General features: G+C 38.8%; 1 protein-coding gene across 2 annotated transcripts; it reads left to right on the top strand.

The window, feature by feature from the left end:
• The first annotated feature begins 12,047 nt into the window (after nucleotides 1-12,047).
• On the top strand, nucleotides 12,048-17,183 carry LOC103479461 (spindlin-W-like). 2 transcript variants are annotated; one of them, XM_081598395.1, is made up of 5 exons: nucleotides 12,048-12,195; nucleotides 12,765-12,806; nucleotides 13,972-14,231; nucleotides 14,607-14,840; nucleotides 16,058-17,183. In XM_081598395.1, the coding sequence occupies exons 2-5, from the start codon at nucleotides 12,787-12,789 to the stop codon at nucleotides 16,261-16,263; spliced, it is 720 nt and encodes a 239-aa protein (XP_081454521.1). In that variant the 5' UTR covers nucleotides 12,048-12,195; nucleotides 12,765-12,786; the 3' UTR covers nucleotides 16,264-17,183. The 2 variants fall into 2 exon arrangements, with proteins under 2 accessions (XP_081454521.1, XP_081454522.1); XM_081598396.1 differs by lacking the exon at nucleotides 12,765-12,806 and having other exon boundaries at nucleotides 12,052-12,195.
• Nucleotides 17,184-26,748: the final 9,565 nt, after the last annotated feature.

The raw sequence follows: 26,748 nt of genomic DNA, 5'->3' as shown, positions 1-26,748 counted from the left end.
AGGGAACAGATGTTTTATTTTACTTTATTTTATAAAGTGCAGAAAATATCCTTCATCTTAAAAGTGCTGTGTGCGAGGAATACTTTAACAATAATATGACTCAGCATCAAACGCACAAAGCATAAAGTGGCAATAAATAAGTAGTTATTTCAAACTCACAAGTTTGCTCTCTAAGAGACGTAGCAACGCATATTTTCCCTCTGGTGCATATTCATGTTGCGTCTGCTGGACTATGTGACTTGGCCACATCAGTTTATGTTATTCATCAATGCGATCTCTGCACAGAACAGTTTGATCTCGAGCATCGTGTCTCACCTTCGTCTGATAAGCTGCAGCATTAGAAATGAGGTGAGTAAGGAAGTGAGTGGGAGTTAAATCTGCGTGCGCTCGCTGAGCTTTTTGGGAAAAATAAAGAGCCGTCACGATGAACCTGGGATTCAGGGAGACGTGGCTGAATAAGACAGGGAGGAATACAAAGAAGTGTGGCTGCCGAAGAAAGTCCAAGTGAAGGTCATCAGGACTCTGAAGAATGTTGAACTGGGTTCTCATGATAAATAATTTACAAACTTTTTTAATATTCTGAAAGTTTTGTGATGGTATTCTGAATTCATACGTCGTCAGTAGTGGGAGTAATGACTTTAGCAGTGGCCAACCTGAAGCAGCTCCCCAGAATACCTAAATTAGCTCTTAAGTTTTTTAGGCATGGGCAGGTCTTGGGTTCAGATCCCAGCCTAATGTCTTTCTGCTTGTTCTCCCAGTGCATTGTGGGTTTTCCTCCAACGACCCAAAAACAAATCTCTCTAATTCATTTTTAAGTGTGTGGATGGTTGTTTGTCTTGTGTGGCTCTGTGATGGGCAGGGAGCCTGTCCAAGATGAATCCAGATGACTGCTGGAGATACGCACCCCCTTCTCCTGACCTGCAAGAATAAGGCGTACAGTTATCTACTGTTTATCCACCTACTTACTTAAATAATTTCTGGTTTTTGTCTTGTCATTTATTGGTTCGCGCTTATTCTCCAAGTTACTCTCTCAAAGTATGACTTCAATGTCTATATCTGGTGTTCATTGTCGTGTTAAAAATCAGAAATAAATCACAATTAGGAGAACAAGGTGTATAGATAATGGTTGGATGGGGGTTTAATACCCCTGGTCAGCTGATGGTATCCTGTTTTTGACACCATCAGCTGAAATAAGTGATTTCTTATTTTTTGATTTTCCCTTCACTCTTTTTTTGTCCAAGTTTTGATTATCCTCGTCATTAGTAAAGACTTTATTTTTCCACTTCCCTGCCTCATGTCTCCTCCCTGTATCTGACTTCATGACAGATCTGAACTCATCATTATAGTTCAACGATTAATTTCAGTAACTTTCTTTCAGCCAGCTGACTGGCAGGAAACAGCAATTAGGGTTAAGGATGCACCACTCTCCATGCTCTCAGAAACAACTGGTCACTTTCCCCATCCATTATGACGGCTAAGCTGCATGAATCCTATAAGATAAAGTCGTAGTGGATTTTAGACAATTGTTCAAAAATATGCTCTACTTTCTCTAAAGAGTAAAGTACTGAAGCACAGATCCACTACTATCGATTTATGGAAGTGTTTAACAAGATAACCTCCTTCCTTAACTACAAAACCATTCCGAACAACTGTAACTGGAAAAAAGATAAGGATGAAAATCTCTCTTCAAACTCTTCAAAATGTCCTGCAGCTCAGCTGAGAAACACGATCATGTATTTCACAGTCATGATGCTGTGGTTCTCTCACGTTACAGATGTTCTCCTCTGCTAGGAGGCTCCGTTTCTAAAGCAGTAAGGTTGACACAAAGGCTCCTTCATTCGCCGTGATCAACCTATGACTCAGACACACACACACACACACACACACACACCAGCATGACCGCAGCACATTCATGCTCGCCTCTGCTGGTGTTCATCCTCCACCCCAAACAGGCTGGAGAGTCTGTATTATCTAGGATGGCAGAATACCCAGGGCGTCTCCCTTCTCCTCCTCAGATATCCCAGTATGATCTATTTCTGTCCTTGCATCTCTGCTCTCAGCGAAGTGCCTCTGACGTCTCTGTCTGCTCTAAACAGATGAACGCTGTCAGATCGCAGCACACAGCAAAAGAATTCAATTAAATCCTCAACATTTTTAATTTTCTTCTTCTTTTTTTTAATTTTTTTTACTAGATTATGTTTACCATCGCAGTCGCTTTCCTGGAACAGGAGTGATAATAGGACCGCGGGTTTGTGTGATTTAAATCAGCTGTCCCTCTTTGCTATAACTGAGTCATTATCGCGATGAGTTGTTATTTTTGCACACAGAAGCAATTTAGTAATGAGACATGCAGGGTTATTGGAAGCAAGCAGGAAAAGAGGGGGAAATTGAGTGTGAAAAGGGCACAAAGGGAGTGAAGGGGGGTGGAGAGAGGAGAAATGAGAGGAGATTATTTACACATACAAAAAAAAAAGAAAGATTTGTGTTTTAAATTGCTGACTCATAGAAAGCTACGGACCCTCTTTCTTTCTTTCTTTCTTTCTTTTTTTCTCCTTCTGGTGTTTGTTTTCTCACCCAGAGGCCCCACAACAAGTCACACAGCTTGTCCTCCCTCCGCCCCTGAGAAAAAAAGGCGCGCTTACGCACAACACTGGCAGCCCGAGAGGAGAGGGGATGAAGAATGTTGTTCCTACAAAGCTGCGCTGTTGTATTGACTTTGCTGCCGTCATGTGGATTTATTCTGCCTAAAATAGAAAGCAAAAAAAAAAAAAATATATATATATATATATATATATATATATATATATATATATATATATATATACGTATGCAGAACTAAATCAACAGATCAAAGGCCTCTCGGATGTGGCTGGCTGGCTGGTAGGAAGTGTGCATGCTTGGGATGGATTCTGCTTACGTTGCTAATCCCGCTATCAGCACCACATTAAATCAATTCAGTTCAGTTTATTTGTATGGAGTCAATTTGCTGCACATCATCTCAGTTTTCTCAAATTCATATTGTAATCTAGAAATCCAATTAGAACCTAATTCAGCTCGCATCAGTCCAATTTAATCCTGATTAAAAACAATGATGTCAAAGTCAGTTTATCATTAAACTAGTAAACAAAATGGAAGAAAACTCGATTCAGCCTTGGCTTTTGTGGTTTAGTTTGTCTGTGTTTTAAATTATTCCTGTTTTTTCTCTGTTTTCTTGCATTGCCAATCGAGTTGTTTCCCAATTAGTGAGTTTCCTTTCTGTCATAAAGCCATTGGTCCTTCATTTATGTGCTTTATTTCCCCGTTTGCTTCTTTTTTACACCAGAAGCAGTTTAAGGACAACAAACATTAATGTTTCTAGTGAACATCATAAAATCTTGATCTCAGTTCCATGAAAAAGTTTTGTTAAAAAGGTGAGTTCAAGCAAGGCAGCCAACAAACCTGATCCAGTTACTTCTGTCAGGAGAAATCGTCCAGCTATTGTTACACAAACATGGAAAAATGCCCAAAACATTTGATCCTTTTAAAGAGCCAATACTAACCAAATACTAAATAAATGTTGGTAAAGTTGTGAATTGAAATGTTTTTTTTTCTAATTATTTTCCTCATTCAAAATGTTTGAAAATTACCAAAAATATTTGCTGGTAATTTGAATTGACCTAAAACAGAGTATCTGGTTTTGACAATATAGATGCTGATACTGAGATACTTTAGTCATTATGTTTCATTTTAAGTTAACGAAACATTTCTAAGAATTCATGAAATTTTGCCGTGACTCTATAGAGACTTTTGGGAACTGAGGAGACTGACTGATGTACTTTATAGAGAAAAATGTTTCAATGTTGTGACTGACAATGTATCTTTAGTGTTTCTTTTCCTCACGGTCTTGTAAATTATGCTTAGTGAACTTTTTGAATGGCCACCTAACCCAAATTTGCCCACACCGCTTCTTGGTTGACTAATGTCATCTTAAGCTACAGATTTTTTTATTAGAGGTTAGATAAATGTTGCAAACACACACACCTACACACCTGAGCACACACACAAGCGTCAGCAGAGCTCCCATGGCATCAGCAAGCAACATCAGAAAGCGACTGAAGGCGCAGCACCCTCTGCTGTCTGCGTAACGGGAAAAGAAACCATTCAGGAGAGAAGAGTTGGATGTGATACAGTATGACTCAGGGCTATGAAGTCAGAGCCGGGTTTATGTGGAGATTAAGGGATTGAGCCAGGGAGACAAAATGTGGGCAGGAAGACAGACAGCGAGTCTATAAGAGCCACAAAGGCCACTGGAGAGACTGCAAAAAGTAAAGCAAAGAGTTTTTCTTCCAAATTTATTCTAATCAGTTTCAAACAACGTCTGTGCAAAACACGATGTTTATTATCTCAGGGTAAAAGTGCAATTCTTCTGGGTCAAATCTCACAGATAACTGAGACAAGCTGCTGCATATTTTGACTTTTCCAATGCAAATTAAACGTTTTCGCTCAATCTCTTATTGTCATGAATGCCTTTTGGAGGGCTTTGGAAAGAAAGGGCCCGATTTTCTGTTCCGTTTTTCCTAATAAAAATACTTTCGTTGCAAAGTAATCTCCAAGTATCTGTGGTTTGCTTAAAGGACAAACAAGAACAGAGGAGGCGTCGTGTCTGTCCTAAAGCAGCAGGTACAACCAGTATTTTAAATTAAAACCTTAACGTAGCGCTCATCTTCAAAGGAAGTCTCTAATAGTGAGGAGTAAACAGATCATTATCTGCCCTCCGAGTTGAGCTCGGCCGGTTTTTGGAGCATCTTTTCTGTCGCTGGCTCACAGCTTCTCTCCTGCAGCTCTCATCAGGCTCATAAACTCCACAAGCTGTTTGAAGCACGATTAAGTTTAAAGAGTTACTACTACTATGCTCCACTTTTCCGTCGTCAAGCAGCCTCTGAAGGTAGCCCGATGTTTAACATTTAACCAACAACCTGAGGGAGCAATTTGAACGATGTTTAATTTGAGTTCAATAAAACGAGAAGAAAGACATTTCAGGAGCAGGATTTTAACAAAAATTAAACAGCGGGTGCAGGACAGTCATTTTCAATTGTTGTACCTTTTTTGGCAGGGTGGCATGAAATCCAGGACCTCCATTGACTTATTAACTGGAATCGTACGTTTTTTTTTCTCTCAAATGAATTTCTTAATGTAAAAATGATTATCTATATGGATCACAGTGTTGGTAAATACAGCAGCTCCAGCTCCTGCTAACCCTTACTCTAACTTTGCTTTGTAAGAAGCAATTTTGCTGTCTTTGCATTTGCCCTTTTTTTGTAGCGTTTTCTTTTGTTTTTGATGGAAACAAAATTGTGCTGCTCTGTGCATGTGTGTAGCCTCTAGTTGACCCCCCTCGCCTGCTGCTGGTGGTCAGAGGTAAATCCCACATTGTGTTATTTTTGTTCGTTTGGTGTGCTTGGCTTGATTGGGGTCAAAAGCCCCTATGTCACATGCTCAGACACAGAAGAGTGTGTTCATGTTGAAGAGGTGGTGTTAATTAGAGGTGTGTGCAAACGGAGCCAGATGTACCTCGACCCTTTCTTAGGGTCAATTCGCTCTGACAGTAAGAGCTTCACAATCCTAAGACCCAATTAATATGAGGATTTGCTTATTATCACACTGAGTGAATGTAATTAGACCGAATCCTTCAGTGCTACGGTTAAGTGCAGGATAGCAGATGCTACCCTTAGCTGCTGGAAAGAACAATTAGTAATCATGCAATTATTTCTGCAGCACTTAATTCATACTTTGCAAAAGCCGTCATTATTTAATTGCCCACTTCTGTCCTGGATATATCCCAGCATTTCAGTCTGAAACAGCAGAGACGCATCATGATCCGAGACTCGGACCGGAGCAGTTTCAGAGAGGCGTTTGTCCAGGGTGTATATGTATATATATGTTGTGGGCTCAAATTAACTGCGGATGACACCCCAGAGAGACCCAAACTGTCAAGCTGTCACATGTCCTAAGAAACTAAATTACACACTTGAAATGTAATAATAATTAACTCTCCCAATAGAGAAAGTAGCTCAATCTTCTGTTAATATTGAAATAAATGTTTGGCAGATGCTAGTCCTACCAATTCCCTGTTGCCGGTTGTGAGAAAACAGCTGGGCGTAAAAGGAAGGAACCAGCAAGGAGTGAGTGAAGGAGAGGAGGTTAAATATTGAGAGTGAATGCTGGAGCAATAGACCAGGCTGATTGGCTAGCAGGTTGCAGGTGTGAAAAGAGAGAGAGAGAGAGAGAGAGAGAGAGAGGTTGGCACAAGGGGGCGAACAAGAAACAGGAGAATAAGAAAAATGACTAACTGTAACAAAGACAAACTAGACACATAATCCCTTCCTCTCTTTCTTCCTTCCTCCCTTCCACCTTTCCTTCCTTCCTTCCTTTGCTGAGCAGCTCCCAGCATAATAAAACCTCCATGTCGTGACAGTATTGTGGAGATTACCACTTTTCCCACTCTTGGTTCCACGAGAGCTTCAATAAATATATGATTAATGCAATTACAGTGTGTGGTTTTGGGATAACAATCACACGACTTTATGCAACTACTATCCCAAAAAGTATATTTCAAAATTGGTGTGTTTTTTTTAAGAGTATTATTTGCGTGGTGTTACGTCCACCAGGCTCGTTTGATGGGGCAACATTAATGGAGACCACACAAGGATTTAATGTGTAAATGAAAGTAGAATTTATTAAGTTATATGAAAGAAATAACCCTGAAAAAAAGAAATGTCTGAAATAAGAAACCAAAATAGATTAGAGCAAAACCTATAAATAACCAGAAATGAGCAAATGCAAAACCTAACAAAACTCAACCAAAAGATACAAACCAAACCAAGTGGGGATCTGAGGAGAGGGAAGGGAAAAGCCTCCCCTCTGCTGTACGCCTAGCAGCTTTAAAGCTGCAGGACGCCAATCAGAGGAACACCCAACACCTGCAGGGCCTGACTGCAGAACCCTACAAGGAAAAAGAGGGCAGGGCCCACTGATGCCGTAACACCTTCCCCCTTATGTTACGGCATCAGTGGGCCCTGCCCTCTTTTTTCTTGTTCCTGTGCTAGCTGCTTTTCCTGTAAAGCTAGTTTTTTCTCAAGCTCATATGCTAGCCGCTTTTCCTGTAACTCTAATTTTCTCTCCTCAAGCTCATGTGCTAGTCGTAATTTTTCTAACTCCAACTGCATTTCCATCTCAGTTTTATTCGACTGAAACTTTAATTGAGAAGCTTGAGACACTGTTGAGCTCGACAATTCATTTGGAGCACCAGTTAAAGAAACTGAACCGAGGGAAGTTTCATCTGTCACATCAGCATCTGAAAGAGAGACAGGAAAGACATTCAGTTTTATAAGTTCGTCTTTTAAAAAACTTCTTAGCGGAGGTAACCTTAATCCTTTTACATCTTCAAGATCAACTTTAAAGTGTTCAGCTACTTGACGAATCTGCTCCTTTGTAAGCTTTTCCAAGAGTTCTAATGTTGGAGAAGACAAGAAAGAACTCACAACGTCCATCCTCAAACCAAACTAACCCAACAATCCCACTTTAAAAAAAACAACAACAATACAGGTCAAAATATACCCAATTGTTTAAACAACCACAAGGAAGTGCATGACTGGTACAAACAAATGGCAAACCTCCATTTTCCTACCACTAACTAAGTGCCAAAAACCCTGACTAACCTTAGCCTAGTCTTCAGGCCTTCCTCCAAGAGCCAAGTCACTTTAAGCACCAAGATACCGCTGGCAGCAAATCCCTCCAGGCCAAGACCTCTCAGGCAGCAAACCACGGCGGTGCCCTCAGCCCAGAGTCCAACCCAAAAATAACAAACCAAAACAACAAACAGGGTAATCTAAAATGAAGTTGCCACAAACAAATACCAGACAGCACTTACCTTTTTTCAAAACACAACCCTCTCTCCCCTACCAACAAAAATCCTCATGGACCTCCAGCAACAAACATGAAACATCAAAAATGTCCAAAATCTAGTAAGGTAAAATTCCTTAAACTAGCCAAATAACCTGCAGTACAGGAAAACCAAAGTCAGGGGCATGTAACTGCAACCTGAACTCACCAATGAGGCCAATCAAGCATAATTAGCTCCCACAATGGCAACCATGAAGGGACGAGCCCCCACAATGTTACGTCCACCAGGCTCGTTTGATGGGGCAACATTAATGGAGACCACACAAGGATTTAATGTGTAAATGAAAGTAGAATTTATTAAGTTATATGAAAGAAATAACCCTGAAGAAAAAAGAAATGCCTGAAATAAGAAACCAAAATAGATTAGAGCAAAACCTATAAATAACCAGAAATGAGCAAATGCAAAACCTAACAAAACTCAACCAAAAGATACAAACCAAACCAAGTGGGGATCTGAGGAGAGGGAAGGGAAAAGCCTCCCCTCTGCTGTACGCCTAGCAGCTTTAAAGCTGCAGGACGCCAATCAGAGGAACACCCAACACCTGCAGGGCCTGACTGCAGAACCCTACAAGGAAAAAGAGGGCAGGGCCCACTGATGCCGTAACAGTGGTGTGGGGATACACGGTTAGCTGAAAAATACTGAAAACGAGTTGTAATACTTGAATAATTACTTTCCCTGTTATTCCAATACGCACAACAAAATGTTGTGATTTATTTTAGGCTCAAATTGTCCCATATTTTAAATTATACATTCCCTGGAACAATAACCCACAGCTATTATGTTTAAAAATTGTGTATTCTGCTAACATTGCACCTGCTGTTTAATTGGTGATTGTTTCTTAGAAACAATCAGAAATCATCCTCACACACAGTTCCAGTTAAACTTGGAGCTAATTACATGCTTTGTTTAAAGTGTTTCCAATAGCTAAACCAACCTTCTCTAATGTTAGTCATTTAGTCTTTTGTTTTAATCGCACTGTAGTCTTTCAACATTGGCATTTTTTGACCAATTCTCACCACTATTTACAGCGTTTGGCAGCCAGACGCCTGTTCTTTCTGCTGAATGAAGAAGTTTCCAGTAGACGGGGAAACAGCCCGCTCTGTAAGAGAGAATCAACTTTGATCTGAAGAAAAACAAAGCACAAACAAGGCTTTTTCAGCTCATTACAAATATGAACACGGGTAGTTTAGCACACACAGATCTTGCAGTCTGTCATAATTCATTATCTATGGAGAATCGTGGTGATTTGGCTCAAGATGGTGTGTTTTTCTTTCTCTAAGAGGAAAGGCACATTTGCCACACACACAGGGAAAAAAAAAACAAAAACCCAAATACGGTACACAATCTGCAGCACCTCTCGTTCAACATCTGCAGGATTTCTTAAACATACAAATCGGCGTGATTGCAGTTCAGCTGTGGAGACATTTCAATACAGCATCCGCTTATAATTTTCCCTCTTTTGGAATAATTGCTAGCAATATTGGTTCCTAAGAGTCAATCTTAGTTTGTGCTCTTTAATCTCCCAGCAATACATGTTTAGTCTCAATGAATGAGTGGGCCGACGATCTCTGTGTCCTTCATCCCGTGAAGCAATGCATAGATATTGTACACACAAATGAACAGCGGCGACTGAAGGGAGAGGAAGAGGGTTCCTCTATTTTTGGAGTCAGTGTTCTCATGGGTTTCCAGGAGAGAGGCCCGCTGAGGGCTCCCCCCTCCTCTGATGGCAGAGCAACACAGAAACCTGCAAGCTCCAGAAAATGTCAGTCATCCCAACAGGTAAACACGGAGCTTCGCATTTTTTGGGGGAGGGGGGCTGCATGTAAAAGTAGAACATCCGTTATGACTTCAAGAAGTAAAAGGCAGAGCGCTACTGTGAGCAAATAAAATTTTGATAGCAGATGAATATCCTCTGTTTAAACAGATACTGTAATGAGGGGCAATAGAGCAAAAAAAAAAAAATTGAAAGAAGACGGCCCAATTTCCCAGCATCCAGGTTTTTCTGTTGCTGTGACAACAGGAAGGACAAGAGGAGGCAACCTTGGACAACCAGACAGCTTTGTGTCAATGCAACACTGGTTTCTTCACCAGTGTTGAGCTTTTCAGTGCTCCAACGCTGACGCGTCTCTGAAATGACTCTGAAACTGGTGCAGCCACCCAGTTCAAACCCAGATCTCTAATTTCATTACTCTAATGCAGGCCTGGTGCGTAACCTGCAGTGTCACAGATGATAAAAAGAAAGAAACAGGAGCTTGGAGTTCAAGTATTCAGAGTACTTTATTTGTTTATTTAAGGATCCCCATTAGTCTCTAGCAGAGTAGAAATTATACTTCCTGGGGTCCACACATAAAATAAAATTAAATCATTCTTTACAGGGTGTAAAGGTCCAGTGTCTGTAAATTAGTAAAGAGGTCCCAAAACTCAATGAACTCGTTTAGAGAAGCCATCTCCAGGTCAAATCATGGTCCAAAGAGGAAATTACATTAGTTCTGTTGACATCATGGCAAGAATAACTCCCATCCTTGCATCCTTGATTTACATCAGGAAAAATCTTTCTGACACTTACAAAATATGGCAAAAAACCCCACATCTATATCTTCAAGCATAATCATGTTTTTGATTGTTGGACTCAAATAAGTGATCAAGTATTTCTAATTTCCATGCTCCTCTTGTTTCTCATTATTGTTGTGAACCTTAATATTTAGAAACATGAACAGTTTTTCATTAGTCCAGATATTCAAAGTGAAACCAAATAAACTGACAGAAACAAGTTGCAAACGTATTAGTTAAATAAACTAATAAACAATAAACAATGCATAAGAAATAAGAAAGCAAACATAACCTGTGGATATTATATACTGAGTTGCAATAAGAGTAAAAAGAAAAGATTGATGGTCTGTTGGTGTTTCGCTGTTCGCATGACAGACCCCAAAACCTTTTATTCTAAAATAGCCTGTCAGGTGGATCCCAGGGTGTTTGATCATTTACTGTCTGCCTGCTCAGTTCATAATCAGTCTGTTAGCAGAGGCAGGGAAAGAGATTCTGTGTTTAGTGTGACATCTTGTGGATGAAGTCTATATTTCAGTAGCCAAAAGACCATTTACGACTCATGAAAGCAGCTCATCTGAAAAAAAAACATTGGTGTTCATTCATTCAAAATTCTGGTACAGCAGCTTTGATTAAATAATGTAATTTCTCAGTATGTATGAAAAAATATAATTACAATTGTTTTGCTTTTTTGGTCAAAAAAGGATGTAACACATAAATCATACAATACTTCTCATTTTTGGTCAATTTATAATTTAAAACAATAAAGAGAATTTTGTTTGGTTTTAGATTTTCAAAAAGTTTGTCTTCACTGAAGTTTATTTACTAAATAACCACATTACCACAAATAAAAAATTGGTTAAAGCTTGGATGATGATGATGATGATGATGATGATGATGATATTATGATATTTGTAAAGTTCTGAAAGGTTCATTTACACCACAGAGTTAATTAGATGTATTCCAAGACAACACCTCAAACACAATGCTGCATGACACTCAGACTGAAAACCACAGCATCTTGGTACAAGAATGATTTGCTACCAGATTTTTCGCAAACTGAAAAATCTGTTTCAAAGTAGAGTTGAAACATATTTCAGAGCAGCCATCATAAAGCCCTGATCTCAGTAGAAAATGTGAGGAGGATTGTGAGAAGGAATTCTGACTTTAATCTCAGAATTCTGACTTTTTTTTCTCAGAATTCGGACTTTTTTTCTCAGAATTCTGAGATTAATCTCAGAATTCTGAGATTAAAGTCAGAACTGTTTTATTTTTTTTCAGGTGGCCCCAATCCTCTTCCGTAATCAGCAGAGTTTGTGGCTATGATATGAACAAAAATGGCTATTTTTATGCAGCGTGCAAACAGAGAGGGTGCTGAAGATGAAGGCCGGACAAAAGAGGCTTAACCAGCCTGTAAAAAATGTGACCTTTGTAAAACATAAATTATTAAATATAAGTGGAGACTTAATATGGACGCTACAGATGATAAAAAGGATGTCTAATTTCGCCTAACTAGCATTCCCAGAGGGCTTTGCGAGCTGCGGGAGCCTCCTGGTAGTTGTAGTTCCTAAAACAGTGTCGCTTCCGTGTAGCCTACGTTAGGTGGAGGAATCCGCTCAGCAAACACAAATCACATGTGAAATTATTGATCGGGCAGGACAAACGACTTCTCCTGACGGCTCTTGAGCATTTGACCCGTCGTCCTGGTAAAGGCTGTCAGCTCATTTATTTTTGTCTGGTTCTTGTTTCCATGTTGTTGTGGTCGCTGTCGCAGTGGTGCAAAATCAGCGAGTACATGGCGATGCATTTCCTTTTGTTCGGCTAGCTTATGTGCAGAAATGTAGAAACCCACTTTCTGTGAAATATTTTGTATTTTACAGGAAGTGGCGACGTAAATGCTCTCTGGGCTTTAGTCGTCTGACTTGTTAAATGTTGAACATGCTGTGGGTTTATATTTTGAATGACCACGGCTGTGTTTGTTTAGCAGCTCTGTGCTAAGTTATTTATTAGCCATATGGTTAGCTGCATAAATATGTAACCTGTAGTTAGCTTCAAACCAAGGTAGTTAGCGCTGTGGTTCGCCACGGCTGGCTTGTTTACATCCGGTTCTCTGGTTCCTCTGATATTTTGCATATCTTCGGGTGATTAAGCTTGAACTGCTGGCCTAAACTTGATCACTTTAACTACTTTGAATGCGGTTTTCTCCTCAGTGACTTTACGAGATTTAATTATTTTCCGAACTTATTTTTGAACTAACCTAGTTATTGTTTTACAGGGCCGTGTGAATTTATGGAAACATGTCAAAGAAACGCGGCAGGTAGGCTAAACTCAAGCAATATAATACAAATATGTCTTTTCAAATGACTGACTATATTTGACAGCTTAGTTAGGATGTTATCCAAATGTGCAAGACTTGTCTGCCAAAACAAATGATTCATTTCCGTAAGGGCAATATGAGAAAATGTAAATAACCCAAGGTAAGGTGGGCTGCTGTGTGGAACAGTCGGTAGCATTGTGATTTTCGGCGAGCTGGTTTTAGGTTCAAATCTCAGCCAGAGGTCTTTCTGCATGGGGTTTTCATGTTGTCCTAATATCCATGGCGTCTCTCTGGGTACTCCCTCCCAAAGTCCAAAAGCATGACTGCCAGGATAATTGGTGTAATAAATTGGGCTTAGGTGTGTGCATGGTTGTTTGTCCTGTGTGGGTGGTAATTTCTGAATTACCACCCACTATAACTTGAATTTCAAGTTATAGTGGAAACTGTTAAGAAAACACAATAGCAGAAATCACAAAAAATACTATTGTAAAATGTTAAAAAAAAAAAAAAAAAAAAACCATCTTTGATTAATGTTTTCTCAGTAGTTTTTCAGTAGGGAGAAGAAATTTGAGTAAAAGGTAACAGTGTTTCAGCAAGAAAAGGTCACGTTCTTTAATTTATCTTTTCATTTTGTCATTAAAAATAGCTGCAGTTAATATTTTGCCTTAAAATAAAACTTTTTTTTCCATGAATAAATTCTATTATCAAAGCAAAAATGACAGTTAAATTTAAAATCAAAATTATTTCCAATTTTGTACAGAATCAGGATCGTGTGCTGGATGCTTTATACTCGATGCATGAAATCGATAAATTTTTAGCATATGTTGTTTTTCCTTCAGGAGCTGTATAGACAATTTATTTTCTTGAGTATATGTTTTCTACTAATCCATATAGATTATTTTGTGAAATGGACATGTTCAAGGACAAAAAAAAAAGAATAAATTGACCTTAGTCAAGAAAATTAAAATAAACTTGATCTGTATTACTCTTTAAAAAAAAAAAGACAAACCGTGAGCCCTTATTCCAAATTCAATGCGGATTCAATATGTGCCTTTAATGTGATTGGATGCATAAAAACATTGGATCTGCAATAACAGTCAATTAAAAGTCAGACTTTCTTTAAATTGGCCTCTTAAAACAAAGACATGTTCTGTTGCGATTAAAGGAAGCGTAGCAGTGGAGAGCTGAATGAAAGCTCGGCGTCGACCTCGAGCCCGGACCCGGATAACCTGTTGGGCCGCAGGATCCAGCACACTTGGAGGGAAAAGGGCAACGTGACCAAATGGAAAGGCACGGTCCTGGAGCGCCTCACCGTTAACAACTCCCTCTACATGGTCAAATACGACGGCTTTGACTGCGTTTACGGCATCGAGCTCTTCAAAGACAACCGGGTGTCCAACTTGCAGGTTTTGGCAGAGAAAGTCGGTGAGCATGTTGTAGTTCATTTATTTTTATACTGCAAGTGTTGATGTAACTGTAAACCTATCTACCTGTTTGTTTGTTGTTGGTTTTTTTACTTCTGTTTACAAAAATGTATAATTTGATGCTGACTGACGCAGAAAACCCCTGTCGTCTTTGTCAAACAAGTAAACTGTGTAGAGAATGTTAATTTAGCTTCTGACTTTTCTAAGATTGGAGGCAATTTCAACACGACTTTTTTTTACATTTTAAAATCTGATATTGGCTAATATGAAGCGATTTTCAATATATTAAACCAATGTTGGTGTTTTTATGCACCGATTATTTATTTTGGATCTGCAAAGCTTCCGGGCTCATTGAAGCGACTTCTCTCCGTCGCAGTAAACAATAAGATCAAGGTGCCTCCGGGGGCCGAGGAGCTCGTGGGTCGAGCGGTGGAGCATCTGTTCGAGAAGGAGGACGGGGAGAAAAACGAGTGGCGGGGCATGGTCCTGTCCCGAGCCCCCATCATGACCCACTGGTATTACATCACCTACGAGAAGGACCCAGTGCTGTACATGTACCAGCTGTGGGACGACTACAAGGACGGAGATCTCCGTGTCCTGCCGGAGTCAGGTACAGTAAGAAGCGCTCCGGTAGCGCACTGAACGTTTTAGGACATTTTGTAACAATTTAGAGTTCAGGGAGAAGGTTCTATTTAAATACTCTCAGTCCAAAAAATATGACTTTACTGTTTTGTTTTGTTTTCATCATGAATCATGGTTGGCACATTTTTTTGCTTAGAAGTTGTAGAACTTTTCCTTATTATGTTCTTTTTCATATTTTTTTTTCATTTTAGGATTTAATGTGTTACAGCAACACAAAGTTATAAGTATGTGATTTGGAAGGAAAATTGCTTTCTGCAGTTTTTTTCTTTTACAAAGCTAAGCAAGGAAAGTATTAAATTAAAAAAACAGCCAAGAGGTCTGTGGTAATTCTAGCTTGATTGGTGAATGACTGACTAGTATTAAGTGCTTTGGAGTCCTCTGGACTTGATATAAGCACTATACAAGAACAGGCCATTTACTAATAAAAAATATCTAAAAGAAAGAAAGTTTGCCTGAAACCAGGTAGAGATCAGGCGGTGACATGTAAGAAGGTGCTTCAGTCAGATGAGACTAAAATCAAACTTTAAACTCTCAATAAAAAATAATTTTGCGTTGACTGAAACGAACCCTGAACACAACATCCTCACAGTGAAACATGGTGGTGGCAGCATCATGCTGTGCTCTTCTTTAGCAGAGACGTGTTGAGAGTTGATAGGAAGACACACATTGGGCAATTCTGGAAGGAAACCAGTAAGGGGCAGCAAAAGATTTTTAAAAAATCAGGCTAAACACACAGATGGATAATAAAATGGTTTAGATCAAAGCATATTTATGTCAGAATTTCCAAGTCAAAGTCCAAAACTTAAGGAATTTAGGGCAAAAGTTAAACATTTGTTTGTGCAGATACTCATTCATTCAGCTGAGTTTGAGCTACTTTGCAAATAGCTGGGTGGAAAGTTTCAGTCTTGATATGCAAAGCTGGCTATGCAAAGGACGTGGAGTTATGTATGCAGCAAAATGTGTCTTTTTTTTTTCAAATACATTTTAGATCCAAATGCAAGTTAGAACTGTCAGGTTTTTATTTTATATTTAATAAAAACAATGTATCACTTTGCAATTTTATGCTATTTTGTATTGATCACATAAAATCCGACTGCTATAAACCGCGTATTTCAGTTGTAACCGGTCTGATGTTTTTTGTTTTGTTTTTTGTTTTTTTCCATCTGCTTATGTTTGGTCTTCCAGAGAACAAACACCTGCTGCCGGCAGACAGGAAGCCAGGTGAGGAGCCAGAGAGCCTTGTGGGTAAACAGGTGGAGTACGTGACAGACAACGGCCTGAAGAGGACGGGGCTGGTCATCTACCAGGTCCCGGCGAAGCCCACCGTTTATTACATCAAATACGACGACGACGTTCACATTCACGTCTACGACCTGGTGAAGACCACCTAAAAACTGTGCCCCCGTTTCGGCCTGCGCTCACGGCTTTCGCTCGCTCTCGCCCGTCGTTACCTGTTCAAGTGTTAAAGATGGACGTTTTATTTTTTTTTATTATTTTTTTTTTTCCTGCGTCGGGAGGAAAAATGTCCAACTTCAAAAGACCTGAGACTTTTCTTCTCCTTCGCCTACTTGCTTTACTCTTGCTTTACAACATTGCTTGCTTATTTTTTTAATTATTATTATTATTACTATTAATTTTCAAGTTTAACTTAATATATTACTTGCATATTTTTTCAATGTAAATAAGTCATGTCTGGGACTCGTGGAGTTAGACATGCGTTTTAGTTAAATCAAACTTCTTTGTTTCAACTCCAAAACTCCCGGTTTCAATCAGACGAAGAGAAGTTTTTTTTTTTTGTTTTTTTTCCTGCTTGTCCGTCTCTGGATTTCATTTCACTTATTTATTTTTCACTTGGTGCATCTTTGCCTTGCTGCTGGTACCAAAATGAGAACTCGGCCGTGCTTTACGTCGCTGAGTCAGCCTCAGTTTGTTCAATATTGGAGTAATATTCATTTAACTACTGTGCTTGTTTTTCTCCTTCCCGGTGAACTCCATTTTTCTTTTTTTTTTTTTTTTTTGTTGAAGTGTGACGGCACTCGTGAGACTGTGTCTCACATTGTGAATAGGAAACGGTGTGATCTTTAAAAAAGAAAAGTAAAAATTATGTATCATATTTCTGTTTAGTTTCATCATTATGTTGAAACTAGTGTTTTCTACACTATGATCTTGTATCAAAATGACTGGTGTTCGTGTGGGGCTGTTTCAAACTGTTTGTGCTGCACACTATCTAGTTGGATTTGGCTACTTTACATTGCTTAGTATTTTTAACTCGCGTCTTTATTATTTGCCAAAAAAAAAAAAAAAGAAGAAATACTACTCAATGTGATCCTGACTATGTTTTTGTTCTGTAAATATAATTAAACATTTTTAAGAACATAAACAAATCTATTGTGTTTATTGATAAATATTCCTGGTATGGTTGGATGTTTAGTTATTTCATGTGGGTGTTTAATTGTACAACAATGAGTGAATACCTGTAAAAGTACACTTAAAATATACAGTTAAAGTTAAAATACATATTTATTTTCTTGCTTTCTAACATTGAATCACACCTCATTTAGGTTAGCTAGGAGTACCTACTTTTTATTAAAGTTTTATAATTTCTTTCTGCAACTCTGGGCTTGCTGAGACTTTCACTCAGGTGACGATTACATGAAGTTCCTCAGACTGCAGAATAATCTGCACGATTGTTTTAATGACGTAAAATTCACCTGTGATGTCAAACACTAAGTAGAAATTTGTATTGGTAGGATGATGTTTTAAACAGACTTCATAGTGTGTGTTTGCATCCAATTCAGCTGTACGTCACTGTGTGCGCAAAGAGTCCACATAGCACACAATATTCATGTTTTGAATGAAATTACAGAAATAGGTACACTTTTTGACTAGGGGTGAGCATTTATAGGGCCACTTATTATTTATCGTTAAACATTTCTTATAAGAATTTAAATTTTTTTGTTATAAATTCCAGTAATTGATAGTAAATTTAAAAATAAACAGTATAATCAGAAATTTTGCTTTTGATCTTTTCTCAACAGTTTGTTTCATGAGAAACAGTTTAAGTAAATTCGATTGTGATTAAATGTGGCTGATGTGAGTAGTTTACTGAAAAAAAACAACTCAATTTTATGTAAAGTATCATCCCAAAGAAACCTATTTTAAATGGAATATTTCTCAACAATATTTGTGTTTGCGGTGCCATAAATTTTGTGTCATGCAGTCACAGCCATACGGTTACCTAAAATAAGCAATGAATAATATTTTGTCATAATCTTCATTGTTGTCACAATAATCCCACAACATTTTGCAATAAACTTTTAAGTCCATGCCGCTTACTCCTGTTTTTGGTATTGGATGCACCAATACCAATAAACTGTATTCTGAGATTTTCAAGTCCTCAAATGATTACTGTGTAAACTGTATTTCATAAATTGAAAATTTTTTTCCAAAACTAACGTCGAACCATTGTTTATGTTGTCCAACATAAAGTGATAAAGCTTCCTTTTATACAGAGATGAAGAGAAGTCTCTCCTTGGCCTTTGTATTTTATTTCGTTGCTGAAATTATGATAAATGAGTTCAGACTCTCAGCATTTTTCATCAGAAATGTTGCTTCAGTTCGTTTTTACCAAAACACTCAACTTTTGCCTCTGCTGGACTTGATACATTCCTTGTCTTATATTTTTATTTAAAAAAAAAAAAAAAAAGCATTTTAGGAGTTCATCAGATATTGACTCGAGTCTCCTGAAAATGATTATTTTTTTCAAGGCACTTGGAGCGGAGTTTCAATCAGCGATTCAACCTTACTGCAGCTCGCTCCGTCAGAGTAAAAAGAACATTGAAGGACGGATTTATTGGAGGTGACTGGGTTTAAAAATGCATTCATAATTTCTGAGGAACAGTTCAGCCTGAACTTTTAGTATAAATAGATCTCAACTGGTTGTTTAATAAAAAAAAAAAAGACTAGTGTTCAGTAAATGAGGAAACCGTTATGAGCTCTTCTCTCTCCCATCTCTGACTTTTAATTGTGTTTCACTGGTAAACTGGTCTGGCTCAATTGACTGATTGACTGACTGATTTAATTGATTGGCCTTTTTCTTTTGGTATTTAAGACACAGCTTGAGTAAACCACGAGGCAACAGCTCATGTTGTTCAATAACAGAAGATCATTTGGTCAGAAGTCGCACACGTCAATCATTACATCAAAATACTATAGAATCGGTGAGAAATAACGAGGCATCTTTTCAATAAAGGTGATAAAAATATGTAATAGTTACTTACCTCAAGAAAAACACCTTTAACGTGGAGTTTACGTTAAAGCCTCCCATTAATATTCTGCTTTTCTCTACGTTAGAGAATCAACAATACACGTAAATCTGACGCATGCATTTTATGAATGGAGGGCCTGCACAGGAGTAGTTTAATTTTCACCTATCGCCTTCTTGTTAAGAATGGAAATGATAACAAACAACCTCTTGTTCTTGCATACATTTCGAAGCTGTACACTTTCCTCAAAAATATCTCATTTTCCTCCACTGCACTTAGGGCACTTTAATTAGTTTTGAAGGTATTTTTCTCCTAAATCACAGTCTATGATTAAGTGACATTTAATCATGGCACTTGATGAAAAATTACAGGTCATTCTGATATCCTGACGTAAGATGTTAAATTATAGCCAACTCTTTGGTTGTCAGTAGTAGCAGATTCAGCTTAAGACCCGCATAATAACAGTGGAAGACCGTCAACTATCGTCGATTAAAGTAAACAATCGTCACTTTCGAACCGAGTAAGAAAGGACACCTTATACACGTAGTGAATGCTAATTTTGTCTGCTCAATCAAGCCTTTTGTTTTCTATAACACCTATAGATCAAATATAGAAAAAAGTTTTACCAGGTCCATCCTTATATCTCATATTTTTTGTTTTATATCCCCAATTTTTAAAAAATCTTTTCTTCTAGAAAACTAGCAGATGTTACCAACAGCTTGTGATCTGCACGCTTTAGACAAAGCAAAAATCAAAACCAATGTCTTGTCATGCCCACCTGAGCAAGAGAGAGAGAACAATTAACCCAGTTCCTGGGTGCAATTAGTGTTTGAAATTAATATTATTAGTATTGTGTTTTTATTATATTTTAAGTGTATAGCTAGCAAAACCTCTTAGCCGGGCTGCCAAACAATAAAATAAAATCCTGTCTGTGCTTTTAAAGTCTAGTATATACGAGTCAAAGTTATCCTGGCGTCTGCTACAAAACGCTTTTGATGCTCATTTTAATCAAATTCCTAATTAGCTTCAGCTTTTAAAGGCCAATGAAATTAACACAGAGAAACAGCCCTAAATCACACCGTAACACAGAATCAGCTCTTTTAGCAGGGCTTAATTACTCTACATTGATGCCTTGCACAGGGAACTCTGCTTTTTGAAATGCTTTTAGACCTGTTTGGTGTTGTGGATCTGCGACAGACTGGCGACCTGACCAGGGTGACCCCGCCTCTCGCCCGGTACGTTAGCTGGAGATAGGCACCAGCAACCCTCCCAACCCCACCAAGGGACAAGGGTGAATAGAAAATGGATGGATGGATGGATGGTGTAGTGGATCATTATAACCAGATTCACAATTGGTAAACCAGGTTGATGAAGCTTTGTTCCTTTTGTTCCACACTGGAACATCTGGTTGGAAACAAAAATGCTGATTCCCGACAGATCCAAGTTTATCTGTTCTCTACCTGTTCTGTGTCACAATCCTTTAGTGTTTGGGTTTTGATTTTTATTTGTGTTCTTTGTTATCTCTTAAAAGATCTTGCCACAGTTAGTTCATTATTATAAGGTTTTGCCTTATGGGTTCTTCTCTAGGTGTTCAGTTTCTCAGGCTATGCTTGTGTCCTGTTTCTTGTATATTTCTATTTATTTGTAGTCAGCCTTTGTCAGCCTTCTGGATCTGTTGAGTCCCTGTTCAGCTTCTTTTGGTTTATTTTTCATCTTCTCTCAGTCTACCTGTTTGTCTTCTCTCCCAGATGCCCCTTCTGTGATTAACCACCTGAACCTTGTCAGCAAACGCATTCGTCAGTATTTATACCTGTCTTTTTCAGTCGTTCCCTGATGGATTCTTTTGTCTTGTCTGTTTTCCTCCCTCGTTGCCTCTCATGGTTTATGAACTAATCTTAATGCATTTCTCCTAAATATTCTTTTGCTTTATTAAAGTACTCTGTTTTCAACCCATTCTCAACCCCTACTCTGTATTTTGGTCCTTTTTCAAAAGAAAAAAAAAGGAAATTCTGTTGCCGCTTTCAGTTTTGGGGTACCTCAGGGATCCCATTTGGGTCATTTGTTCTTTGTTCTGTATCTCCTCTTGTGATTATGTCTTTGAGAAGCTAATTTCTGTCCAATTGTTTTACTGTAAAACATTGAAACCAATAAATAAAATTAAGATATTCAAAAAGGTAAACTTTCTCAGTCTTAATGAACAAGACGGGGCCAATAATTTGACTTGAGAAATTATTGTAGTCTTTTTGTTGTCATTTGTTCTGCTGTTATGAATTTGGGTGTGACACCTGACATCTCTTGTAACTTGGATAAAAAGATAAAAGGCATGTTGTAAAATTAAGATATTTTTGCTTTCTCTGACCTTGACCAGATTTATTTGTGCTTTTATTGCCTCAGGTCTTTAGCTCTGTTGTGCTTTGTGTGTCGGCGCGGCTCGGTCGTCGATGCGGCACTTTGAAACTCTTCACAACGCAGCAGGTTATAAACTGATATAAATGTCCAGTTTTTGCCTGGACTTTCTTTTCTACATTGATTTTCAATGTTTCTTACTTAATTTCATGATTTATGGTTTATCCTACTTTTCTTTATGTGATCTTCTCTGTAGGACCGGGCGACTTCTCTTTTTCCGAGATCCATATTAGGTTGCAGGGCTGATCGAGTTTTTCCAGCAGCTGCTTCAACTCTATGGATAAATATTCCTCCCTCGTTTGCACTGCTTTGAGTATAAATCCATTTAAATCTCTGAGAAAGATTCTTCTCTTTTCTCTGGCCTTCAGCTTGAATACATTGTGGGACCTTGAAAAGATTTTATGTACTTGGAGTACATATAAATCCTCTTTGTCATTTCACTTCTGCACTTGATATATGTTATACTTTTTACTGTTTAAATGTCTTGCTTTGTTAAATTGTACACATTTTCTTTAGCTTTTATTGTTTTTATTTGTACTCAGAGTGGCGACATTAAGGTAGATTAAATCACATAAATGTTCATAGACCAGTCAGTTCTATTCAAAATCAGGGGGAGATATAAATGTTTTTCCATTTATCACATACAAAGAAGAATTTGGACATTTGCTGTATAATATAAACTAATAATAGTTATCCTTTCAGCAAAATCAAAAAGATAATTGGATACTGATCAATAAATTGCAGGAACAAAATGTAAGAATCAAACAAAAGAAACGTGCACAAGACAAATATACGACTGACTAATTTTTCCACAGACTACCTGTTAACCAAAAGTTTATTAATGAAGAAAGAAGCACTCGGAACAAAACCAAAAGTGATTAAATAATAAAAAAAAGTCACCTTTTTGTTTATTTTATTAGATTTTAATCCCTAGTTGTAAGTTCTTATTCGTACATGTTTATGCAAAACAAGGGTATGAAACCAAGGGAAATGACACAAAGTTTCAGAATCAGCGTAACTCTGTCCACTTTCAGCACCAGACAAGCTGCGATGGTGCTGAACAAAGAGCTTTATTGGATCAAATATGGGCTGTCTGCTCTCAGGGAGCCAGTTTGCATATTTACTGTTCCCACTCAATCTCTATTGGACTGGGAGATAGTGAGGTCTGTACTCCAAATGCAAAGGTTGTGGGTCGACAGTCATAAATGTTCAACCACGTCGATGTGAACCAAAATCTCAGAGGGATGTTATCCTGGTCCTGTTGAATTCATACCACAGAAGATACAGTTTGAAAGGGAAAAAGGGTCCAATCTGGTACTGGTGTACCATCTGTAGTAGATCAGAACCACTTCTGCATGGATCTGAGAGCCAAACGTAGGGAACTCCAAAGTCTTGGAGTAAAGGGTTCACTGACGTGGGTCAAAGCTGTAGTCGTCCAGAGATGTTGATCTCGAAATGCTCTCTGTTGCCCACCAGGAGCCAATGAAGTTGCTTTAGCAATGGAGTCACGTGAAAACATTTTTGAAAATCAGCAGCATTTTGTCCTGACTGCTGCTCATGTTTCGGTCAGGAAAGCTCGACCGTTATTAGTTTAAACTCCTGTGGCTAACGGAGCGTTACTGGAAATGACCTAACTCAGATATTTGTCCTGATTTAACATCGCACGCAATCTGCCATTTCAGAGGAGCTCCCCGTTTGATAACAGCGTTGTTCTGCCGATCAAATGTCAGCCCCGCTTTAATGTCGACATGTTCTCGCCTGATTCCTGATCTCCCTGATCTCACATGTAGCCACATGCTGACTGCCTCTTCCCACCCCCGGAGTTTCTACTGGGTGCCAGGGGCTTTGGCGACGGGCACCGGTGCAGACATCGGGGAACAGTTGGCATACCATCACACCAGGCTGTACGCCCAGCTAGTAATGAAAACAAGCAGGGAGCACATGGGTTGCCTAAGGTCCACGCTCTTGAGAATGCGCATGATGTAATTTTGTCACCTGTTGTGCACTTCCCTTTACACGTCCATCACTAGTTACTAGTGTTGCCTTTTCTCATGAAGCCATCTGCCAGAGCTCTTAGCAACAGCTTTTATTGTTTAGACATCATAATTACAAGCATATCTTCGACTGTGGCTCTGTCTTTTGTGTTTGAGTCTCACAACACTGGGTTGTATTTGAGACGAAACAAAACAGAAGAAGAAGAAGAATTTGTGCTGTACTGTGAAACAGTACTGTCTAACAGATTTCTTCTTTTCTTGGTTTTGGTCACGATGGACTGTGAAAATGCAAAATATGCCTTTGAAGCAATTTCATTTTTTACAGAGAGAAGGTATCCAAACTAAAAAGCCCCACTGTCAGCATATAATTGACCCCCATGGTAAATGAACTAAAATTATGTAGCACCTATTTCAGTCTTTACACTATAAATGCATTCATACTCACAAACATGAACACATTTATAGGCAGGCAGCATGCGGTTACGTGGCTTGTCCAGGGGAACATCAACATCTGACAGGAGGAAGCTGGAACTGAACCTACAACCTTCCAATTGTAAGACACTGACTCGACCACTGAGCTGCAGTCAATCTAGTTTGGACTAACTGTGATTACCCAAACTTTTAGGGGTCCAGTCTTACTAGCCACACAGGTTTGATTACTACGACATCTACGGAATAAAGAAATTGATTAAACAGGACCTGTCTGACAACATGAAGTAGGCTAAAAGATCTCAAAAGCCTACATATGATGCTGTGATATAAAGAAATTCGAGAACAGGAAAGAAACAAATGAATCTTTTTGGGATTCGTTTCCCAAAGAGATTCCAGTGAACCATTCTGAACTTATTATCCAAAACCTTCTCGTTGATGGCAGGTATACAAAAACTGTCCCGGCAGGAACACATTGAAGATTCATCCAGGAGGTCGTAAATGAACCCAGAACAACATGCAAGCACCGCAAGCCTCAAGAGAGATTGGGCAAAAAACGGGATTCCTGGAGCTTTTCAAGGTGGAAATCACATTTTAGTCACATTTACAAAAATATGTAAAAAAAAAAAAAAAAGAAATGTTGATCATCTCAGAGACATTCAGGGAAATATTGCGTAGACGTGTCAGAATAAAGTGGAACATTTTAGCCGGTGATGGAAGAGTGAACACACTATTTAAGAAAAAGTCCACTGTATTGACTGTCCAACATGGGGGTGGTACCGTGATGGTTTGTGGATAAATTGCTGTAGCCATAAAACTCTGGCAAATCCTACTGGGAAATCCTTAAGGAGAAAGTGAAGGTTTGGGAGTGGCCAAGTCAGAATTAGGACCGACCGACCGACCGACCGACCGACCGACCGACCGACCGACCGTCCGTCCGTCCGTCCATCCATCCATCCATCCATCCACCCACCCACCCACCCACACACGTACGTATGTACGTATGTATGTATGTATGAGCTGGTGCCTATCTCCAGCAAACGTTACGGGCGAGAGGTGAGGTTCACCCTGGACAGGTTGCCAGTCTGACGGAGGCATTACTGACCTTTCTCCCCTTTTCATTTTTCAATTCTTCAAAAACGTAGCAAATCTTATCAATCGTCAGAGGGACACATAAATATTAGAGGTAAATCTGCCTTTCTTAAATGACATCATGCAACAAATTTTGCTGCACATTTGCTACTTTGCAAAAGTCAATTCCTGCAATAAAAATAGCATATTTAAAAAGGATAGATGGTGTTAATGCATTATTCTTAGTGATACATATGTATATGTATGTACACGCACCTATACATTCCCAGGCTGGGTATGAAAGCTATCTATGGAACAGTCCTCCTCCTCTTTTTCATGTTATTATTACAGGGCCTTCCTCAAAAACCTTGAAACTATACTCGCGTTCTTATTGGCCGATAAACAAATGCACTTGACTCTTTTGTGTTGCTTAGCAACGGAAGCCAGTCCCTATTTTTTTATTTTATTTTTTTTAATATATGAAAAACCAGGATGCTGCCAATCTGGAGACTTACAGGGTGCAGTGTGCAGGAGACGCTGCTGAGATGCATTTTTAATTCTATCACTGCGAGCTTTTATTAGAGAAAAGAGCTGAAGGCGCTGACAGGGGTCGACCTCAGAGAGAGGCTGACTTTAGCCTTCAGTGTCACTGGAGATGATGCCCTTTCACTGCTCAAATGTTGCTTGTATTTGGCTCCTCTTAGCTTTAGATTTCAATAAATCAACCCCAGATTTTTAGGATTTGTTAGGTTGTAGTAGAAGAAGTGCACGTCTCCTGGTCAGCAAAGGCAGGTTTGGTATCGTGTTCATTAGGAGTAACAAAGACTGGGATACTGTCAGCTCAGTCATGCAGGTTTCCTGGTAACGAGCAAAGGTAAGTGTATGTGGTATGTTTTCAAATTAATCTCTATAGCCTCAAGCCCCAGCTCATACAGGAATGAGGATTTTGTGTATTTAGGCTGCCCTTTTGTTCCCTTTTCATCCCTGGTAGCTTTACGACAGACAAGTACACAATGTATTTTTGCAAAGTGGGATGAGACTTCTTTAAACATCCTTCTGCCACCTAATATATGTTTTTTTTCTGTTCACTGGGTGTCATTTCTTTACCATTTTTAACATTAAGTGAAGTTAAAAGGCGACTATGTTCAATAGAGTAGCTGTCGCAGCGTGTGTGCTCTGCTTCTTATCTTCAGCAGATATCTGATGTTTGCTCAAGTCTGTTTACAGATATTAATGTAGCCTTACTGCAGGCCTCATATGCAGACTGAATACTGGCTGCGTGGAACAAAAAAAGACAACAAAAATAAGACTTGTTCTGTATTTTCATCGCTTTTTACTTTCTCTGGCTAACATGTTACGTCCATGCCTTAGCTCATGTGTGTATATTCACACATTCTAGTGTCTTATTCTGCTGGTTGTACATCTTCTCACCAAATCTGTGAATTTTAGTTTTACAGCTTGATCATTTCCAGCTTTGAAGCACAGGAAAGGTTGTTTCCTCAGTTCACAGTGGGCCCTCCTATTGATCTATTGCATTACTATAAGTGATGCTTAAAGTGAACCCATGACTACAGCCCAGGTCTCCTTTAGATAAAATGCCTGATTGCGTGTTTAAATGCACATAAAACCTTCCTGTTGGGTTTCCTCTGATAATCCTGTCGCGACAGTGTTGGTGCTGAAGTGAAAAAAAAACACATCTGGAGCACACATA

Source organism: Poecilia reticulata, chromosome 17 (genome assembly GCF_904066995.2).
Source record: "Poecilia reticulata chromosome 17, P_reticulata-male-v2, whole genome shotgun sequence".
NCBI lineage: Eukaryota > Metazoa > Chordata > Actinopteri > Cyprinodontiformes > Poeciliidae > Poecilia > Poecilia reticulata.
Note: the sequence above shows the minus strand (reverse complement) of the source record. Positions and strands in the feature narration are given on the sequence as shown.